General features: G+C 38.0%; 2 protein-coding genes across 9 annotated transcripts in view; one reads left to right on the top strand and one right to left on the bottom strand.

The window, feature by feature from the left end:
- The window catches only part of DCAF17 (DDB1 and CUL4 associated factor 17), a 38339-nt gene extending 27472 nt beyond the window's left edge, over window positions 1–10867 (bottom strand). Inside the window, exons 1-3 of one of the 4 annotated variants that reach the window (XM_032355921.1) lie at window positions 10657–10867; window positions 9045–9148; window positions 919–1009 (exon numbers count right to left, since the gene is read on the bottom strand). In XM_032355921.1, the coding sequence (XP_032211812.1) occupies window positions 919–978 (60 nt within the window). In that variant the 5' untranslated portion in view covers window positions 979–1009; window positions 9045–9148; window positions 10657–10867. Of the gene's footprint in view, window positions 1–918; window positions 1010–9044; window positions 9149–9550; window positions 10026–10656 lie in introns of those variants that run through there. The other 3 variants (XM_032355920.1, XM_032355923.1, XM_032355922.1) reach the window with 3 other exon arrangements.
- The window catches only part of METTL8 (methyltransferase like 8), an 82653-nt gene continuing 74584 nt past the window's right edge, over window positions 10136–18204 (top strand). For 3 of the 5 annotated variants that reach the window (XM_032355927.1, XM_032355924.1, XM_032355925.1), the window contains exon 1: window positions 10138–10357. In XM_032355927.1, the coding sequence (XP_032211818.1) occupies window positions 10349–10357 (9 nt within the window). In that variant the 5' untranslated portion in view covers window positions 10138–10348. Of the gene's footprint in view, window positions 10358–10872; window positions 10906–18204 lie in introns of those variants that run through there. The other 2 variants (XM_032355931.1, XM_032355926.1) reach the window with 2 other exon arrangements.

The following is an 18204-nucleotide window of genomic DNA, read 5'->3' as shown; positions in this document are numbered from 1 at the left end:
ACTCATAAAAATCTACTTTTGGAAAGAAAGAAAGAAAGAAAGGAAAGAAAAGAAAAGGAAAGGAAAGGAAAGGAAAGAAAGGAAATGGGGGTGCCTGGGTGGCTCAGTGGGTTAAGTCTCTGCCTTCGGCTTGGGTAGTGATCTCAGGGTCCTGGGATCAAGTCTGGAGTCCGCTTTCTGCTCAGTGGAGAGCCTGCTTCCCCTTCTCTCTGCCTGCCTCTCTGCCTACTTGTGAAATCTTTCTCTCTGTGTCAAATAAATAAAATCTTAAAAAAAAAGAAAGAAAGAAACAAGGAAATGAAGGAAGGAAGGAAGGGAGGGAGGGAGGAAGGGAAGAAAGGAAGCAAGAAAGAAAAAGAAAGAAAGAAGTATCCTTGTCAATTTCCTGTGACTCTCAAGGTCAAAAATCTGTGTATAACTTTTAACTCCCCCAAAACTGAACTACCAATAGTCACCTGTTGACTGGAAGCCTTACTGATAACATAAAGAGTTGATTAACCCCTTAAAAAAAAAAAATCTACTTTCAAAGAGCCATGTAATATAACTGTAGCCTAAATTAATATTTTATTTTGACAGAATGATCTCTTAAATCAGTAGAAAAATCTCTTAAACACTGAGAATAACTTCCTTACATTGCTTATAAAACTTTTAACCAGTTCATAACATTTTCCAGTTTTCAAGATTTATAAATGACATCGTTTTTTAAATGCCTTCATAATATTAATGTATATTTTTTAAAAATAAAAGTTATTTCATGAGAAAAGTAAGCAAAGGATATACTCTCTTCTTGACTCCTTTCAGGAGTCAGAAATAACTATGATATTTAAGCTTTATTATTTTTTTTACATATATTAACAATAATCAATTATTTTAGGCTAAAAATGTGTCAGAAACAAATACTCTAAAAGCAAATCTTACCACCGGGCATTCCCATAATAATGCATCCTCTATTTTTTCTGATTTGGAACACTTTGGCATTTCATAAAGTTTTCTTGGCTCTGAGGCAACACTGGGAAAAAAAGAAAAATCAACGATTATTATTCTTGATAACTCAGATAGTGTTTGCCCAGCTCTCAGTGACTTTTTTCCAGAGATTTGGAATACCAAGATATAACTTGTTATTTTGCTTTCCTTTTCCTAACTAAATATTAACATTTTTTTTCTGATCACAAAATTCACAATAAAATTTTAAAAAAAAATTAAAAAATTAAAAAAAAGAAAATTGGAAAAATAAAATAGATCATAATACTATATAATTACAAAAATAACTATTATTAACATTTTGGTTCATTTCTTTCTGGGTTTTCTGTATATACATATACTTACCTTCAGATTATTTTCCAAAATTGGATCATATTGAATTAGACTTTCTTTACCCTTGGACCTTAACTGTGAATATGTCTGCTGAGTTCCATGGGGTTCCTAAACTGTTATTCTAATATTATAAAATGAAAATTAGATAAGGAGTCCCTTTATTTTAGAATAAAAATTAGTAGGTAAAAAAGGAAATGCCTTTAGGGGTTTTTCTACTCCCAAATTCCCATTCAGAAAGGTTAAACAAGTTTGTACCTCTACCAGTAGTTAACACTACATTTTTTATATGAAAAATAGTCCCTTACCTTTAGTTTATACTTACCTGATTACTATCGATATATGATCATAGATGTTTTCCCCCTTTTTAACTGATTAACATTAAAATTAAACTACAGTTTAGAAACAATTTTCAGAGGCTCCTGGGTGACTCGGTTAGTTAAGCATCGGCTTTCGGCTCAGGTCATGATACCAGGGTTCTGGGATCAAGCCCCCTGTCAGGCTCCCTGCTCAGTGGGGAGGCTGTTTCTCTCTCTCCCTCTACCAACACTCCCTCTTTGTGCTTTCTCTCTCTCAAATAAACAAAAATCTTAAAATTTTTTTTTTTCAGAGTGACAATTTTATTTACCTTTGATGTTCTCTGATTCAAAGTTTTTTTTTTTAAAGTGAAGAATCAACTGATTTTTTTTATTTTATTTTATTTATTTATTTGACAGACAGAGATCACAAGTAGGCAGAAAGGCAGGCAGAGAGAGAGGATGAAGCAGGCTCCCTGCGGAGCAGAGAGCCAGATGCAGGGCTCGATCCTAGGACCCTGGGATCATGACCTGAGCCAAAGGCAGAGGCTTTAACCCACTGAGCCCCTCTCTGATTCAAAGTTTTAAACCAAACAGAATTTCACAGGATTGAAAGCAAGCCTTAACTTCTAAATTACGAGGTGATTCTAAACTATGGGTAAAACACCCATTAATGCCATAGTAAAGAAGTCCAACTATTTTATTATTAGATCACCAACCAATGTCACCCTCCCAGATTTAAGGTTTTTTGGTTTTTTTTTTTTTAAGTAAAGCAGATATTTCTCAATTGGGTAAGTTATGAAATAGGCATTAAGTGTTACCAAAGAATTATTACTAATTTTGTTAGATGTGGTAATGACATTATGATCAGATAAAGAAATGTCCAGATATCCACTTCCAATGTGATAGCATGATGAGCTCTATAGGCATGCTCTCCAGGAAAACTATAAAAGGACAACTATTTAACGTCTCTGGAAATGGTCCTAGGAGCATATAGCAAACAAACAGTTATTCAAAAAAATCTGCTAGAGTTCACTAAGAACAGTGACTCAATGATGTTTGAACTAGGATGTGCTCTCTCCATACTGTTCTTAGCTCAGCAAGATGAAAACTACTCCAGACTGGTATAGCCAAGAGCGCAGGACTCCCTCTACCTCCAGCTCCCAGAGGGCCACCTTCTTCGGGGACCAGGATGACAGCATTTCTCATGTAGCTCCCAGCTGGTGAGTGCAGTCAAAAGGTGGGGCTCCCTTCTTCCACCTAGTCCTAACTCTATCTTGGCCGTGGCATGCCTAAGAATAGAGAGGCTCTAGTTACCCTTAGCCCACCTCATAAAGTAGTGGTTCCACGTTAAGAAAGGCAAGAAAAGCGGAGGCTAATGTCTGCCTCAATTCCAGATGCTCAGTTTTTAGAGCATGTGCGTCACTCAAAGAGAAGAATGCGATTGATTCAACCTGCCTCCTACTACCAACTCTAAAGACTTGGGTTGAAGATTTTGCCTGGGCAGAAGAAGCAGGCCTTAAGGCATATAGCCCTATTCTCTTCCCAGAGGAACTGACTTCATTTCACAGAGTATGGAGAAGTTCTAGCCTAAAAGCACTCTTAAAACCAGTGGAGTTTGTGGTGAAAGGCAAATGAGAAGAAATTTGTAGATTCACTGGTCACACAGGCTAAATTGTAGGCTGGCTAATTTGTTAGAGAGAATCAGAAAAAGACTGTTGGCAGGATCCCTCCTCGGATCAGCACAAATATCAAACTATCTTCTCTAACTTCTGGTTTCTGATCCTGTAAAGCGCTTAAGAGTCATTACTCCTGTCCTTACGGAAAAAATAGCTGTTAAACAAAATCAACAACTGTTCCTAGTTACATCAGAGAATTAAGATCACAGAGCAAACTGCTGCACCCAAAACTAGAAAGAGAGGTGAATCACAGCTTAGCAGGAGTAAGCCAATGGAATCAGTACCAGTTAAACAAAAACAAGGACACTAGAGGAAATTTTAGCCTCTGACACCTACTGCTTCAGCAAACAACAAACACAACATAAAACCTCACTCTAAAGACCCTTTTACTACAATCACTTTTACATCACATACAACTAACAACAAAAAAATACAAAGCAAACTGCAATTTGCAAAATGCAGAATGCAAAGACTGAAGAGACAAAGCAAACATCAGAACCTCCTTGCTGAGGGAGGCAGATCGAGGGGCTACTGGGAGCCTGCTTTTCCCTCTCCCTCTGCCTGGCACTCCCCTGCTTGTGTTCTCTCTCTATGTGTCAAATAAATAAATAAATCTTAAGAAAAAAACAAACAAAAAAAACAAACCCAAAACTGAAAAACAAAAACCCTAAAAACAAAATCAAAAGGAAATGCTAAAAATAAAAAAATCCATACAAATGAAGAATGTCTTTGACGGGCTCATCAGTAGACTGGACACAGCCAAGGAAAGACTGGTAAACCTGAAGATACGTCAACAGAAACTTAACTAAAACAATGAAAAAAAAAATGATAAAAGCAGAACACAACATCCTGACAGAGAATTAGAAAAGACGTAACATACACATAATGGGAATACTAAAAGGATAAGAAAAGGAGAACAGAAGAAATACTTGAAATCAATAATGGTTGAGAATTTTCCAAAATTAATCACAGGCACCAAATCACAAATCCAAAAGCTTACAGAACACCAAAGAGGAAAAATATTTAAAAACCTATACTTAGATATGTATTATTCCAACTATAGAAAATAAAAAATATGGGGCGCCTGGGTGGCTCAGTGGGTCAAAGCCTCTGCCTTCCACTCAGGTCGTGATCCCAGGGTCGGGATCGAGCCCCGCATCCAGCTCTCTGCTCAGCGGGGAGCCTGCTTCCTCCTTTCGTTCTCTCTGCCTACTGGTGATCTCTGTCAAATAAATAAATAAAATCTTAAAAAAAAGAAAGAAAGAAAGAAAGAAAGAAAATATCTTGAAAGCAGCCAAAGGAAAAAAGTACCTTCTCTAAAAAAAAAAAAACAGGATAGGAATTACATTGGACTTCTCTCTCTTTTTTTAAAATATATTATTTATTTATTTGTCAGAGAGAGAGAGAGAGAGTGCACACAAGCAAGGAGGAGGGGCAGAGGCAGAGGGAGAAGCAGACTCCCCACTGCACAGGGAGCCCCACGTTGGACTCTATTCCAGGACCCCAGGACCACGACCTGGGCCAAAGACAGCTACCCAACCGACTGTGCCACCCAGGTGCCCTAGATTGGACTTTTCTAGAAAACATGCAAGCCAAGTAGGGAGTGACATAAAATATTTAAAGTGATGAAACAATCCCCAACCGCAGTCCTTTAAGACTCCTGCACCCAATTCTAATATGAGGGGAGTGGAATTCTCCCACACACAACACTCAGATACAGTAGAGTATCTAAGAATTCAACTTAATTCTTACACTGTCTACTAGGAGATAGTATCAGATTCCACAGGTTAAGGATTCAATCCAGTAAGACTGACCCGAGGCTGTTACCTGTGTTTCTGACCCATGGGCTACAGATTGAGCTTCCAATGACCTTCTCTTTAGTTTCTTTGATAGTGGCTCATAGAACTCAGGGAAGCATTTACTTATGTTTACCAGTTTATTAAAGGATATGATAAAGAATACAATCAACACCTAGATGAAGAGATACATAGGAAAAGGTATGGGAAGAGGGCATGGAACTTCCATGCTCTCTCCAGGAAAGCCACTCTCCCTGCATCTCCAAGTGTTCACCAACCCAGAGCTCTTCAAACCCAGTCCTCTTGAAGTTTTATGGAGGCTTCATTGTATAGTTGTGATTGACTAAGTCATCAGCCTCTAGCTGATTCAATCTCCAGCTCCCCTCTGTTGCCTGGAGGTCAGGGGTCAGTGCCAACCCCCTAATCACATAGTTGGTCCTCCAGGCAATAGGTCATTATACTTGGGTGGGGTCTGAAAGTTACCTTCATTAATAACAAGATACCTACCTTCACCTTTACAAGTCTGATGTATTTTCAGTAACTATAGATAAAAAGCAATTATATCTGAGAAAAATATTTTGGTCATCTGAATGACCAAATATAGATTTTTTTTTTAATTTAAATTCAATTAGCCAATATATAGCACATCATTAGTTTTTGATATAATGTTCAATGATTCATTCCATATAACACCCAGTGTTCATCACATCACGTCCAAATATATATTTCTTATAAATACTTATAATATACTCAACCAATCCAGAATTTTGTATCCTGAGAAGTTATCCTTCAAAAGTCAAAAAGAAATCAGGTTTTCTCAGATAAACAAAAATGGAGGGAATGTGTTGCCGGCGGATCTGCTTTATAAGAAATGTTCAAAAAAGTCCTTCAAAGAGAAGAAAAATAATATAGGTCAGAAACTCAGATCTACCTTAAAAAAGGAAGAATGTTAGAAAAGGAATAAATACAGGCACCTGGGTGGCTCAGTCAGGTAAGTGGCTCAGGTCACGATCTCAGGATTGTGCCCCAAATCCAGCTCCACACTCAGCAGGGTATCTGCTTGAGATTCTCTCTCTCCCTCTGCCCTTCCCCCTGCTCATGTACATGTATGTGCATGATGCTCTCTTTCTCTCTCTCAAATAAAATAAATAAATAAAAGGAATAAATAAAGGTAAAATAAAATCCTTTATTTTTCTTATTCTTAACTGATTTAACAGAGAAAAATTTATCTGTCATAATAATAGCATAGTAACATAATAATATTATTGTCATAATAATACCAGCAATAAGGTATTCAGGGAATATAGCTCATGGATAAAAAGAATGGCAGCAATGTTATAAAAGGCAGGAGGGAGCAATTAGAAATACTCTAATATAAAGTAACTATGCTACACATGTAGAGTTATAGCGCTACTTGAAAGTGATTTAAATTAGTTGTAAATATGCATTGCAAGTTCTAAGGCAACGATTAAAAATTTTTTAAAAGAAGTATAATGGATATGCTAAAGTAGACAGAAAATGGAATCATATAAAATGCTCAGTTAAAAGCAGAGAAGACAAAAAAGAATGAAAGACAAGAAAAGAACAAAAAGCAATGAATACAAAATAGTTACATGGGAGTATATTAAACCAACTGTACTAATAATCACTCTAAATGTGAATGGTCTATACCTATTAAAAGGCAGAGACTGTTAGAGTGGATCAAAAAACAGGACTCGAATACATGTTGTCTACAAGAAACCCATTTCAAATATAAAGAAACAGATTATAGTAAAGGAATGGATAAAGGTATACCATGCGGATACTAATCAAAAGAAAGCTGGAGTAGCTATATTAATTTCAGACAAAGTTGACTTCCACAAAAAAATTGAGGGATAAATGGTGGCATTACATAATGATAAAGGGGGTCACTTCCTCAAGAAGGCATAAAAATCCTTAATGTGTATACCATCTAACAACACAATGTCAAAACATGTGAGACAAAAACTGATAGGACACAAGTAGAAACAAATCTACTATTATAGTTGGGAGACTTCAACATGTCTGTCAGTAACTGGTGGGTCCAGCAAACAGGAAGTCTATAAGGATATAGTTGAAATGAACAGTACTTTCAGTCAATGGGATCCGACTGACTTCCAAAAAATATTTCATCCAATAACTGCAGAATACACATTCTTCTCAAGCTCAGATGAAATTCACCAAGAGACCACAATCTGGGCCACAAAACATACCTTTACAAATTTAAGAGCGGAAGTAATACAAAGTATTACTTTCAGACCACAGTGGAAATAAATGATAAGTCAATAACAGGGGGGCGCCTGGGTGGCTCAGTGGGTTAAGCTTCTGCCTTCGGCTCAGGTCATGATCCCTGGGTCCTGGGATTGAGCCCCACATTGGGCTCTCTGCTTAGCAGGGAGCCTGCTTCCTCCTCTTTCTCTGCCTGCCTCTCTGCCTACTTGTGATTCTGCCTGTCAAATAAATAAAATCTTAAAAAAAAAAAAAGAAAAAAGAAGTCAATAACAGAAAGCTGGAAAATCCCAGAAGAGTTGGAGATTAAACAACAGACTTCTAATTAACACATGGGTCAAAGAAGTTTCATGAGAAATTTTAAAATATTTTTAACAAAATGAAGATGAATAAAATATATGAACATTTGTGGGATGCAGCAAAAACAGAGCTTGAGGGAAATGAATAGCACTAAATGTATGTATTACCAAAGAAGAGAAAATTCTGGGTTGGTGAACACATACAGATTTAGGGACAGTAGTATGCTCAAAAAGAATGGATATACCATCCCCCTTCCCACATATCCACATATCTCATCTATCTGGCTGTTCTTGAGTTATATTCTCTTATAATATACTGGTAATCTACTAATAAGTCAATCACAAAAAACCACATACTATGTGATTCAATTCAGATGAAATGTTCAGAACAGGTGCATCTATAGAAACATAAAGTATACTAGTAGTTGCTTATGGGTAATGTTGATGGGGCTACAGCTAATGGAATAGGGTTTCTTTTTGAAGTGATGAAAATGTTAACTGTAGTGATGGTTACCTATATGAACCACAATGGTTCACCAAAATTCCTATCATTGAATATGAATTTCAACAAAAACCATAAAATTGTATACTTTAAATAGGTGAACTGTATAGTATATGAATTATATCTTAATAAAGCTATTAAAAGAAAGAAAAAATTCCCTCTTTTTTAGAGAAGTGAACTTAAGTGTGGTGTGGTGTTTCAAATATGCTTTAAAATACTTAGTAAAAAGGTCAAGGAAAAGGTGGCAATGGGTTAGAAAAGCAAATGCAGCAAAATGTGGATCACTTTTGAATCTAGGTAATGAGTATAGGGAGGTTCACTTATACTACTCTCTTTGAAGCAAGTTTAAGTTTTTCTCTAAAAACAAACAAGAAAAGGCAAGTACTTCCAAAATAAAACAGGGAGATTCTCTAGGGGTGCCTGGGTGACTCAGGGCATGATCCCAGGGTTGTGGGATTGAGGATTGAGTTCCCTGCTCAGCAGGGAGCCTGCTTCTCTCACTCCTCCCTGCTCCTGCTCTCTCTCTCTTGCTATCTCTCTCTCTCTCAAATAAATAAATAAAAATCTTAAAAAAAAATTACTCTCTAAAGCAGTATCTAATTATTAGATACCTGGCTTCCTTAACTCTGATATCTTTTAAGCATAATAAAACATTATACCATACCCTGAGCAACCCATCATTTTGCCTGCACTCTAAATTCGTTTTAAATTGGTATTTGCAAAGATGAAATCTCTAACTTCGAATTTAACAAGATTTTAAAATTACAACCCATTTTTACCACTTACTCTTATTTTGGGCTAATTTTTTCATTCTTCCTATTTCATTAAGCACCGAAATAGCATGTGGTTCTATAAAAATTAGTCAAGATTAATAGTGAGGTGAATTAAAGCAAAAATGTTCATCAAAAAGATACCTGCTGACACAGCACCGATAATTGTCAAAATATATTCTTCCTCTCTCATAGGCTATAGGTGACTTGGAATGAGTTGTCCACACATTCTTAAATTTAGTACTTTCCTGAAAGACAAGGAATTTTGGTTTAAGGAATAACTCGTAAGTCTCTACCGTGCACCGATTTTAAGTGGGATAGTTAAACCTACAGTATTCAAAGTAATCCTACGTACGTTATTTAAAACATTATGTTCCTATCTTCCTCACTCTGCCCTCACGTGTTAAGCGGGGTGACCAAATTTCTGGAAGATCATTTGCAGGAAGACATAAGAAGCTTAAAAACTAAAAGCATCTGCCGGTTCTAACAGATATTTACTAACTCCCCAGGTTCAGGGCCTGGATTCCCCTGCTCAAGACATGTGATCTTCTTAAAAGAGGGCTCTAATACATAAAAACTGCGCCCCGGGAGGAGGCTTGGCCGCCAGTCGCCCCCTGCCCTTGGCCCCATTCCCAGCCGCCGGCGATCACCTGGCACACCAGCACCCTCAGGATGCCCAGGTTCGTCCTCTGCACCACGCCTGCGTCCCGCGAGAAGAAGCCCAGCGCCCGGCGACTCAGCTGGCGGCACACGTTGGGTTTCTGAGTTGGGCCCATGGAGGCAAGGGCCAGGTGCGGGGTTGGCTGGGCTGAAGAGGGGAGCGCCCCTCGCTCCCGCGCCAGGCAGCGGCCGTTACCTCCGAACCTCCAGGCCCCAACTCCTTGAGGGGCCCAGGAAAAGCGGACACCGGGAGCCGGGCCAGGAGCGCACGGCAGAGGGGCGAGATAACACGGATCCGCACCACCTGAGCGCAGAGTGAAGGAAAAGGCACCCCCCTCCGACCTGCCCCTCAAACACTCTGCAGCTCTGGACCCAGGTGCGGGCAGTGTGACGCCCCCGTAACGCGCGGCCTGCCGGAGCCGTTCGCTCAACAAGAAGTGTAGTTCCCAGAGCCCTTTGAGGGAGCCTGGCTAATCCCCAGAACTACAATTCCCATCAGGCGGCGCGAAGGGAGCTCTTGCGTCGGCCCTGCCTCCAACCAGTCGTGGCCCCGCCCAGCCCGGCCGCGAAGAGGCTGCGCTGTGCGGAGGACACCCCTTTCCGGCTCTGCACGCGGCGCGGGGCAGAGCTCCGGGGGCGCTGTGCTGCCGCCTCCTGGTGTCGGTTTACAGTACGAATTGTGCCGCCCCGGTACCCTCACTCCCCCGACTTTCGTTCTGGGAGGCCCTGGCCGGGTGCCGAGAGGGGCGCTGTATCGAGTGCGACCCCCCTCCCCCAAAGCAGCGTCCATGCTAAAGGTACGCCCCGCGGCTTTCCCCCCAGTCGCACGTTGGACGTTGTGGATGAGGTTGACGGTTAAACATTTTGGGTCTAGGAACATTATGTTATTGAATGATGAGTTAGTGGTGGAAGATGCTTGCATTCCCACCGAACTAGGGTTGAATTACTCTTTTCCAGAGCTCGCCTTTCCGTGGCCTGCGGGGACACAGGCTGGTTTCGCGATAATTATTTTCCTTCCTCTCGCCTCTTCTTCCTCTTTTTTTTTCTTCCCCTTTCCTTCTTTTGGTAATAAAATAGGAAATGTTTACATTCTTACCGGACTAAGATATTCCACGTTGATTCGTCTAAGTAAAAGGTAACTTTGTCAGCGACCCCTGCCTGTAGGATCAAAGTTCCCACGACACTACATTTTCAGTAATCGGTCACTCGGTGTGCCCCATTGCTTTGCGAGCCCCTTGAGGGTGGTGCCTTTGCATCTTCCACGTGGGCTCGGCTCGCCACCTCTCGTTCCTACTTGGGCGAGAGAACGATCGCCTCTGACTGACAGAGCAGAGTACCGTACTGGGTGAGTGCGTTGGGTCACAATTTAAGTGTTGAGTAACAATTTGTCACATCTCTTTTTAACCCTGCCGAATTTCCTTCAGGGTCTGGGCTTTTGCTGATTTTTCATGACTTATTTACAGCATACTGTGGAGTGCTATGTGTATTTTTAGAGCGCGCTATAATAGTTAATTTGGTAATTCATGAATGCAGCTGTCACCGAGAAAACTGGGACCCAGAAACGAGAACTGGATTTTCTTTGGATGGAATGAAATTCAAATCATTGCTGACTTAAATTCATCATCTCTCACTTCTCATTCCCCTTCACCCTCACTTGTTTTGTCTTCCTGTGGTTTTTATCCTACCACCAACTCACCCAGAGGGCTGTCCTCCTGAATACCTTCCTTTCCTCACCCACAACCAGATCTTTTTGACTCTAACTCCTATCCGTCTCCTTTTTATATCACCTAAGTAATTTAGGGCCTCACAATTTTATCACATTATTATATTAAGTATCCTCCTTCTTGCCTTGCTTAAGTACTTGCGATTCCAACCCTCCATGCTGCTGCAGAGTGGTTTTTCTAAAGCACAAATTTGTCATTTTTTCAGTAACATCTTTCAGTGGCTCCCAGAACAGAATTTCTCAAGCCTGAGTCGATACCCAGGATTCTCTATTGTTAACTTAAAATATTTTCAGTATGTTAAATATATGCAAATATAAAACTATATATAAACTCCTTATGTTGTATATCTTATACGACTGTAACTTCCAGTTATAAGTTAAATGAAGCACAATTATAAAACAAATAAATTCAAATGAATACATATTCTTTGTTACCAATGAGACTGTTTTTGCTGGACCTAATAAGCTTCAAAAGCAAATGTTCACTGTTCTCCATAGCATAATTTCCTTAGAAAGGGTCTGTCTTTTTCTTTCTTTAAACCACTGCAAAGCTTTCCTTTATTCAACGTGTCATGATTTTATTTGACCTTCACTTGTCAAACACCATTCTTTACATAAAGTAGTTCCCATTTCTTTCTCATTAACCTGTGCCAGTCACAAATGGTACCAGTTGTTTGCCAGTGCACTGCTGAACACAAAGATGTGAACTGAAATCTTATGACAGTAATCAGTTAAAAGGTGGCCATTCAGATGATCCAGAATATCCTTTTAAAAAATGTTTTTGTTTTTTATTTTAATCAAAGCTGAAAATAAAAGGTTTCTCTAGGAGAAACATGGCCTTGGGGCTACATCTGGGGTCTGTGTAGGTGCCTTATAAGACAAAATCTGAATCTCTTAAAGTAGTATCAGGGCATTGTTATCTGCATCTTGCCCACACTTTCAGCCTTATTTCTTTGCCCATCCTTAACATTTGCTATTGTGGTTCTGAATGTTGCTCACTTGCTTAAGCCAGTGTATCTTTGCATCTCAAAGATACATCTTTGTATCTTTGATGCTTCCTTCCTTTTTTTCTCTTTTCTGTTTATCTCATGACTCATCCCAGGTATCACAGCTCTACTCCGACACTTTTCCTGACCCCTTCACTTTAGTTATGGTCTTGCCTCTTCTAACATGTTACTCTGCATACATTGTTTGCTGCACTATATTAGAATTGTTGTTTGTCTGTTTTCCCAACATATTGTTTTTATTCTCTCTCTCTCTCTCTCTCTCTTTTTTTAAAGGAGGCTCTATTCCCTAGGGGTGCCTGGTTGGCCCAGTGGCTTAAGCCTCTGTCTTCGGCTCAGGTCATAATCTCAGGGTCCTGGGATCCAGCCTGGCATTGGGCTCTCTCCTCAGCAGGGAGCCTGCTTCCCCCTCTCTCTCTGCCCCTCTCTTCCTACTTGTGATCTCTCTTTCTGTCAAATAAATAAATGAAAGCTTTAAAACAAAAAAACCCAGAGTCTCTATTCCCAACATGGGCCTTTAACTCATGACCCCAAGATCAAGAATTACTTGTTCTACTGATTGACCTAGCCAGGTGCCCCCCAACATACTGTTTTTAGAGTAGTCCATTCATTCATTCAACATACATATGCATTGACCACATTTTAGGCTGTATATGAAGGGTGCATATATACGTTGATTAAATGACTATTCTAAGGACAATGTATAGAATCCCTTTATTCTTCAAATCAGTAGGAAACCACAATGTTCATAAGAAGAAATAACTTTTTAAAAACTTAAATCCCCAACAGTTCTACCTATAAAGTAGATATTTTTTCCATTTGTTGACAGTAAATTGGTTTGCACAGATATCCCTAGTTTAGGGTTTGGAAGTACCTTCTCTTTTGAGACATAAAACAAACATTGTTTTTTGTTTTTGTTTTTTCTTTTTCAGTCTGTGCCTTTGTGTTTACAGAATAATTAACCATATTTATCATGATTTTTTAAATGTATTTTTTAATTTTTTTTTTTTTTTTTTTTAAGTAATCTGCTTCCAACATGAGGCTCGAATTCATGTCCCCAAGATCAAGAATCATATGCTCTACGGACTGAGCCAGCCAGGCTCCCCTACCATGATATTTTAAAGATTGAGAAGAAGAGATATGAATTCGAAAGTTAGTAAAATGCTTTTTGTTCATATACTTTGTTTAAAGAAGCATAGTATAACCGAATAAAGCATTCAGGTTATTAAACTTGAACATTTGTTCAGAGATAAACTTGAACCAAAACCACAAGAAGTCATTTAGTCAGCATGTAATTATTTTCATGTACATTATACTGGGAACTATTTTGGCATAGGTCAAACAGTGACAAGGTCCCTACATATGGAGGGAGATAGACAATAAATACCTAGATTTTTAAAATAAGATTTCAGGTAGTGATAAGGGCTGTAATGAAAATAAAACAGGGTGATGTGTTTGATAGAGTGTGTTTGGAAGCTTTGTGTTAGCCAAAGTAGTCACAGAAGGCCTTTGGAGATTGAACTTTTTTTTTTTTTTTTTTTTTTTTAAGAGAATGGACTTTTGAGCTAAGCCCTGAATAATGAGGATGGGCCAGTCTGCAAAAAACTGAGGTTAAAGTAGTCCAGGCAGGAAGATGCTTGAATGTGTCTGCAAGGCAATAACAGCCTTGGTTTTTTCTAAAACTGTCAGGTCAGTGTGGTGCTTTAGTGTGCATGAGAGAGATGAACTTGGAGAAGTAGGCTGGAAGGAATTTTGGATTTTATTCTATTGTAATAGAAAGCCAAAGGAGAATTTGAACAAAGAGAGTGACATGATCTGATTTGTGTTATAATAAAATCTTGATGTCTATAATGTGGAGAATGTACTGTGGGGAGACAAGAATGGAAGCAAGGAAAACAGGTGGCTGTTCATTTGGTTCAGGTAACCAATGATAGTGTTTGGGCTGGAATGGTAGCAGGAGAAATGAAAAGAACTGAACAGATTCAGGATATATTTTGGAAGTAGAGTTGATAAGGCTTCTAGTGTAGTAGATACTAACAATGAAGAAAAGATTCAAGTGAAATCGTATTAAGCAGAACCACAAATAAGCATCCCTAAACTCCTCAGAACAAATGGAAAGCAGGGAACAACTTACAATGTGATGTCTATGAAGCAGTATCTACCTTTTATTAAACTTACACATCAGCTTTTTAGATATTAATGCTAAGGAATGTTAGGATCTGTTCTGTGGTTAGGACATGTGGGAAGAAGGAAATAAAATCAGGTCCCAGTGGGTCAGGAGTCAGAGCATGTGGGACCATGGTAATTTAATGGAAAAATCACTAGTGATAGGACATTCCCTTTAGGAACAAGAATGAAATAGACCATTTAACAGGTAATTGGTATAGTTTAGGTGAGAATCACTTTTGGAAATTTATTTTTAAATTATTGAGGCTTTTGACCACAAGTTTGGTTTTTATGTTTCCTTTTCTCAGTATATTTTCATATTTGTTTGAACATGGAGTACATTCATGCATGTATAAAATCCAGAAAGATTTAGGTTTAAAGGTTGGTAGTAAAGTCTGTCAACTATTCTTATTTTTAAATTATCTTATTATTTAAAAAACATGTATGGGATGCCTGGGTGGCTCAATCATTTGGGCATCTGCCTTGGTCCCAGGTCATGGTCCTAGGGTCCTGGGATAGGGCCCTGCATGGGGCTCCCTGCTCAGCAGGGAGCCTGCTTCTCCTTCTCCCTCTGCTGCCCCCCTGCTTGTAGGTTCTAGCTTACTGGCTCTCTCAAATAAATAAAAATCTTAAAAAACAAACAAATAAACAAAAACATGTGTAGGTAACAGAGCATAATATATAAATAATTATTATAAAAGGAATACCCATATATTTATCATCAACTTATAAGAAAGACCCAGGACATTACCTAAAACTTTGACATCTCCTTTATGTCTCTCCTGGTTCCCAGAACTTTCTTTCCTCTTTAAAATAAAATATTCTGTGCCTGAGTGGCTCAGTTGGTTAAGCGTCTGCCTTTGGCTCATTTCATGATCCCAGCATCCTGGGATCAGTCTCACATCAGGCTCCCTGGTCCACAGGGAGTCTGCTCCTCCTTCTCCTCTGCCCCTCCCCTGGCTTATGCTCTCTCTTGCTCACTATGTCCTTCAAATAAATAAATAAGATCTTTTTAAAAAGATAAAAAAATTTAAAAATTGTTTTGAGTATATTGAACATCATATAAATTGAATCATACTATATTTACAGGTTCTTCTACTCTTCTTGCCTATTTTTTCTTCAACGTTTTTTCAACATTTGACAAAGTACCTATAGTTCATTTATTTTACTGCTATATAGTATTTCATTGTATGAATTTACTATAATTTATCCATTTTCTATTGACTGGGATTTTGTTTCTTTCAAGTTTTTTATTCTTAGAAAGGTATTGCTGTAGACATCCTTAAACCTGTCTCCTGGCATACATGTTAAAGAGTGTATTTCTATTGCTCTGTAACAAATTACCACAAATTTAACAGTTTAAACAAACACCTATTTATTATCTCTAGGTTTTTTTTTTCCCTACATCAATAACCACTTGTCCCAGAGCCATTTTTTTGAAGGGCCCTCATTTCTTCACAAATCTGCAGTGCTAACTCTATTGTATATCAAGTTTACATTCATAGTTAGGTCTGTTTCTAGGCCCTATTTTCTGTTCTGTTGGTCTATTTCTATTCCTGGGCTAATACCCCACCACTTTTGTAGTAAGGCTTGAGAGCTGGTAGGACAACTCCTCTACCTTATTCCTTTTTCTCAGGAGTATTTTCTTTTTTGCCATTTGCATTTTCATATACTTTTTAAAATCAGTTTTAGTTCCACAAAAAACCTTATTGAAATTTTGATTGTTAATAGCATTAAATCTATATATCAACTTGAAGAGAACTAACATCTTTACCATATCAAATTATCCTACTTATGAAGACCATATGTCTCTCCATTTATTTAGATCTGTAGTGTCTTTCAATGAAGTTCTATAATTTTTTTCTTGAGGGAATTGCATATTTCAAACTTCTAAATACATTATATTTTTGGTCAGTGTTATAAATGGTAAATTTTTAAATTAGATTTTCTAACTATATTTTTGCAAGTACATAAAAATGCAAATTTTCTTTTTGTATATTGGTCTTTTATTTAGCAACCTTGCCAGACTTTATCTTTAGTAGTAATAATTGTCATTTGTTTTAAAAAAAAAAAAGCATTTGTAAAGTTTGGAGGATTTTTCCATGTAGATAGATAATCATGTCCTCAGGAAACTGTGACACTTTCATTGCTTCCTTCTCAAATTTATTACCCTTTTATTTATTACATTTTTCTTACTTTGCTGGCCAGAATCTCGAATGCAGTATTGAATAAAACCAGTGATAGTGGACATTCTTGTTTTATTCATGTTTATAAACAATGTTTCTAATATTTCACCATTAGGATAACATTGTAAGTTTTTGGTCACTACCCTTTATCAGGTTAATGAAATTCTCTTCCATTCCATATGTGCTTAAAAGTCTTGTATATTTGATTTTTTAATCATGAACGGTGTTGAATTTAATCAGCTACTTTCTCTGTATCTGCTAAGGTAATAATAATATAATTTTTTCCTTTAATCTGATATGTGGTGAATTACCTAAATATATTTTCTAATGTTAAAATAAGGTTTAGTTTACTTTGATAAGTTTTTGTGTTATGTTTTTTTTATACATTGTGGCATTTGGGCCTCTGGTCACTTCAGTTCTCACTCAGCTTTCTGGACTTTTGCTAGCTTTTGATCTCCAAGCATTTTTCTTTGTTTTTGGCTTAGTGCTGTATTTTAATAAGATACATACTTTTTTATCTATTTACTCTGCCTTTGGGAGTATTTTATAACAGAAAGGTTTTCAGGGTGTCATTTCACCAAATTACCAGAACTAGAATTCCACGTCAGTATTTTTAGTGTAAAAGTTTCCATTAATGTAAGATATGATCACTACCAGCATTTCTGTCTGCTCTTCTTCTTGTCTCTCTGCATAACCATCCCCCATCCAGCTGGAAATAAGGCAGCAGTGTTGTGTAGTAGAAAGAGCGTCATACCAGAAGTCAAAAGGCACAAGTTGTAGTGTCAGCACCACCACTTAGTGAGATCTTAACCAAGCTACTTATTCTCAGGGAGTTTCATTCAACCATCCGCTAGGAGGAAATACTCAGGATTGAAGTGAGAATTATATGGGTTTATAAATGTGAACGTGTTGTCAAGGGAAAGGATGAGATGCAATGATGTTGAGTACATTCTGTGTTAGGGAAATGTAATTGAAACAGAGTTTAGGGAAGGGAGAGGGTTGATTTGGTAGCACAGAGGATTTTTTTAGGGTGGTGAAACTATTTCATGGTTTTGGAATGGTGGATATATGACACTGCATTTGTTAAAATCCATAGAGCTCTGCAGCACAAAGAGTAAATTATCTTGACATAAGCAAAATTTTAAAAATAAATAAGGAGAAATAGGGTTCTGGATAGAAGGCTGACTGATAAAAGAATCTATGCAATAACCTCACTGAAAGGGGCCAAGCTGACCTAAGTAACTTTGAAAATATGACTAAAACTAAAGGCAATAGGAACTGTACATAAGCACTCTACTCCAGATGTTAAAAGTATGAACTCTAGCTTGCTATAGATAGAGAGGGATATATATAGAAACATTTATAAAGACATGTATTTAACCAAGGTTTAGTATACCTACATGTATTTCCTTCTTTTGTCAATTGAGAGGGCCTATAAGCAGCCTAGTAGCAAGGAGCACACCCAGCACCTGGTCTGTTCTCCAAAAAAAGGAACCAGTACTCTTTGGAGAACTAGCTGATTCTAGGACTGGGTCAAGGAATATACAACATGAGCCTGCAATATC

The sequence above is a fragment of the Mustela erminea genome, chromosome 8 (assembly GCF_009829155.1).
Source record: "Mustela erminea isolate mMusErm1 chromosome 8, mMusErm1.Pri, whole genome shotgun sequence".
Lineage (NCBI taxonomy): Eukaryota > Metazoa > Chordata > Mammalia > Carnivora > Mustelidae > Mustela > Mustela erminea.
Note: the sequence above shows the minus strand (reverse complement) of the source record. Positions and strands in the feature narration are given on the sequence as shown.